This window comes from Aplysia californica, unplaced genomic scaffold (assembly GCF_000002075.1).
Source record: "Aplysia californica isolate F4 #8 unplaced genomic scaffold, AplCal3.0 scaffold00593, whole genome shotgun sequence".
Classification (NCBI taxonomy): domain Eukaryota; kingdom Metazoa; phylum Mollusca; class Gastropoda; order Aplysiida; family Aplysiidae; genus Aplysia; species Aplysia californica.
Genome location: NW_004797863.1, coordinates 373,381 through 376,901, shown reverse-complemented (window position 1 = coordinate 376,901; position 3,521 = coordinate 373,381). Strand labels below are relative to the sequence as shown.

Genomic DNA, 3,521 nt, shown 5'->3' with positions numbered 1-3,521 from the left:
CATTATTATTACATGTATTACTATGAAGTAAGTAAGTTAGAATGGCGCGAAGAACAGAACTGCCATATAATATGTACTTCTCACCAGTGCTGAGTTTGGAGACTGCGTCCGTAAACACTTTGGCCTGACCACCTAGGTGTTGCTCGTAGAACTCTGCTTGCTCGGTGGCGTCTCGTGGGATAGGACCAAACCTAGGGGATTGCAGCACGCGGGTTGATCATGGAGTCAGGGTCAAAACACAATGAAGTCTAATAATAGTACATATTATTTTTTTATTTCTTTTTGTAAATTCAAATTTCTTGTTATCGGTATAAATAAGAAACGGTGTGTTATTTTATTGCATCTTCAAATATGTTACCAAATTTACGAGATTTTCATTTCAGTTTAAGAGAAAAGGTTTTGATCTGTTGAAAAACAGCAACATACTATAAACTAATGTATATTTTAAAAAACTAACAACAAAGCAAATAAACAAACTTAACAGAATTTAATACGTATGTCAGTACAAATAATTCTTTTATATAATCTCTCAGGCCCAAAGAGACTAGTAGACAGGGACTATTAATAGTATACACTTGATACTGTATCAAAAATAGGAACAAGCTCTATGCGTTTTACAATACTTATCATTATCCTTGCAGACCCGACAGCATTCTGAAACAATCTCAACTTCCTGTGTTGAACACAATTCAAGCTGCAATTTTGAAAGCGCTGATGGCACTAAAACACTGACAAGTTCTTTCGCTGTCTATAGCCGGTACCCATTAACACCTGCTTGAAGTGATCAAAATTCGTTCAAAGTGCTTTTACTTAGACATAATATAACGTCTGGCCGAACTGAGCTTTAAACCCCGAACCTGCAAGGTCAAGATTTTCAGTTCGACGGTTAACACTAGATGGCCAAAGCCACATTTTGAATCTTTTCGGACGCAGGTCAGCGTCCTCACCTCTCTAAAGTCAACATGGCAGCTATCCCCGAGTAAAGTGGTTTTCTTAGGTCTGACCACTCAGCCTGTGTCCAGTTGACCTGTAGAGCTTTGAGCATGTTGTCGTAGTCAACAGTCGCCACATGGTGAGTCTGGGTGAAATTCTCCTCTGAGATCTGAAGGAAGGATTTTGTTACTTTTGAGTTAATATATTTTTTTCTCGTTGAAGAAAAAAAAATAAAATAAAGAGAGCTAAACAAAGAGTATCCTGCCTTATGAACTTTAAAAGATGGACGGAAGGAAAACAACAGGATATTATTAGTAATAGATTTTATTTTAATTGAAATTTTCAGTGGGTTAGAGCCTTTGAATAAGTAGTAAACAATGATTGCACTTGAGAAAGAATAAAAACGAGGGGTGGTTCTGTTTGAGGTTTAGCAGCGATGATTGTTTCTAAAGAAAATGGTCAAGGCGCTGGACTTAAAACGTGGAGTCCAGAGTCCTAGGTTCGATCTCTTGTTCACCGTAATAGGCCGAGAGTCCTTGGCCGAGGCATAAAATGTAAAGATAATTAGTTCAACGTTTATTTTTTGCATTCTGATCCCTTATCTGCCAGTGAAAACTAATTCCGATCACGAATGCATAATATAGTTTCTTTATGAATGAAACTATCCGAAATAAAACTCCGGGGATAAAGCTTCAATAGACAATGAAAGTAAATTGTTAACGATAGGAGACAGCGTTGATTCTGGCCCCGCAACTCATTTTTCTCGTGTGCAAACAGAAATGTTATATTACAGACATTGGGTGGGGATTTTTTCAATTTTTTAAAAATGTGGGAGGAGCGGGGTGGTCACTCATCCGTTGTAAAAGTGTCTGCCAAATTCCCCGTTGCGTTCTATTTTACCTATTAAAAAAAGCATTGCATTTGCAATTTTAGTGATAAAAAACATTTATTTTTTTCCTAACAATTTTGATGAAAGTAGTGTATATACACCCCTTAAAAAAACCCACAACGGAAAAACAAAACAAAACAACAGCAACATAAAATCCTTTCCGCTATATATTTAATTACTCATTGGGGCTGGGGGTAGATTTGGGGGGGGGGGGCTAACTATACTTTAAACCATTTTATTTAAAACAGTGACTTACTTGCCAGATGCCACCGTGATAACCTGGCCTGTACGTGTTCGGGCTGGTTCCGTCACTGGAGGCCACATATGCCAGACGTCTGAGGAACAGGAAGTCGTGAGAGAACACGCACGAACCCTGAATGAGAGCCAAGCTGGCAGACACAACTAGGGCGCCCTCCGCTTCCGGTACTCTCGTGAGATCGTTGGTGGCTTGGGGCGACACAGACGAGGAAAACAGGAGAAGTGGGAAGAATGCGGTATAAAGCAGATGATGCAGTGACGTCATTTTGTCTATCGCTGAAAGAAATGAAAATAAAAGAAGTCGGAAACAGTGCTGAAGAAGCTAAGGTTGGACAGACTGTTCTATGCGACTCTGAGTACTGGAAAGGAGGGTTTAAAAATTAAATACAGTGTCTGGGTGCAAGTAAGTTTAACGCCTCTATTAACACTGCGATCACACCTCGAACCTTAATTTCGAGAGAGGATGTCAAAGAAAAAAATAGTTCAGCAAATTAGCACTGTTAGGTTATTTAAGAAGCTAGACCTCCGAATCTAACGTAATTCTCCAAAAGATAAAGACCAAATTGGATCAATGCCTTGAACACTCCTCAATAAGACCCGAGTTGAAGAACGCCCAGTTTGGGATTTAAACTTGGGCCATCTGATACGTAATCCAGTATCATACAAACTGAGCTGTTGTCTTTTAGGAGACTTTATAGTTTCTTGGAAACAAAATGAATTAAATGAAACAGGATTGTCAGTCCCTATTTTTTAAAGGTATGAATAGGCAAATAACGTTCTTGGGACACTTACGTTGAAATGAAGCCTTGGATAACTTGCTTTAACTTGAAATATAGATAGCAGAGTTAGACCAATAATACGATAAAATTACATAGAAAACTTGAACGGATGTGTGACTCTTAAAAAAACAACACAGAATGACAAAGGTTTCTACAGAGTATCCGAGCAGAGAGACAAGATGCATATAATGATCGCCGATGTATGTTTAAGACGTATAAGATACTGGATAGGTAAACTTCCTCATTCGGGAATTGAACTCCCATTCTGCTTGCACCGACAACGAACCTAACCGCTACACAACTGTCACTGAGTGATGGGTAAGAAGTAACTGAAAGTGAATATAAATCTTATTAATCCACGTGCAAGCAATCACTCAAAAGAAAAACCTTGTATAACAAAGAAAGGGAAAACCTTCCAAAAACAAAACCATACATTAACAGGTATGGTTCATTAAATCAGTTACTAAAATATTTACACAAAGCTCATGCGAATTAAAAGATGAAAAGTATTTTCCGCATTATTCGCAACGTTTAAAATCCTAACGACTTTAATATTTTTAAATTAGAAAAAAAGACCATAAAAGGGTTTTGGTACTACAACAAGGGACAGGTAATTTACGTATACATACCCTTTTTTAAAAATTGCTTTCTGGAGTACATTT

At 37.9% G+C, this 3,521-nt stretch overlaps 1 protein-coding gene across 1 annotated transcript in view; it reads right to left on the bottom strand.

Moving 5' to 3' along the window:
• The window catches only part of LOC101857673, a 10,876-nt gene extending 8,531 nt beyond the window's left edge, over window positions 1-2,345 (bottom strand). The window contains exons 1-3 of the mRNA XM_005107339.1: window positions 2,079-2,345; window positions 948-1,102; window positions 85-191 (exon numbers count right to left, since the gene is read on the bottom strand). Of these exons, the coding sequence (XP_005107396.1) occupies window positions 85-191; window positions 948-1,102; window positions 2,079-2,345 (529 nt within the window). The remainder of the gene's footprint in view (window positions 1-84; window positions 192-947; window positions 1,103-2,078) is intronic.
• Between the last annotated feature and the right edge of the window lie 1,176 nt (window positions 2,346-3,521).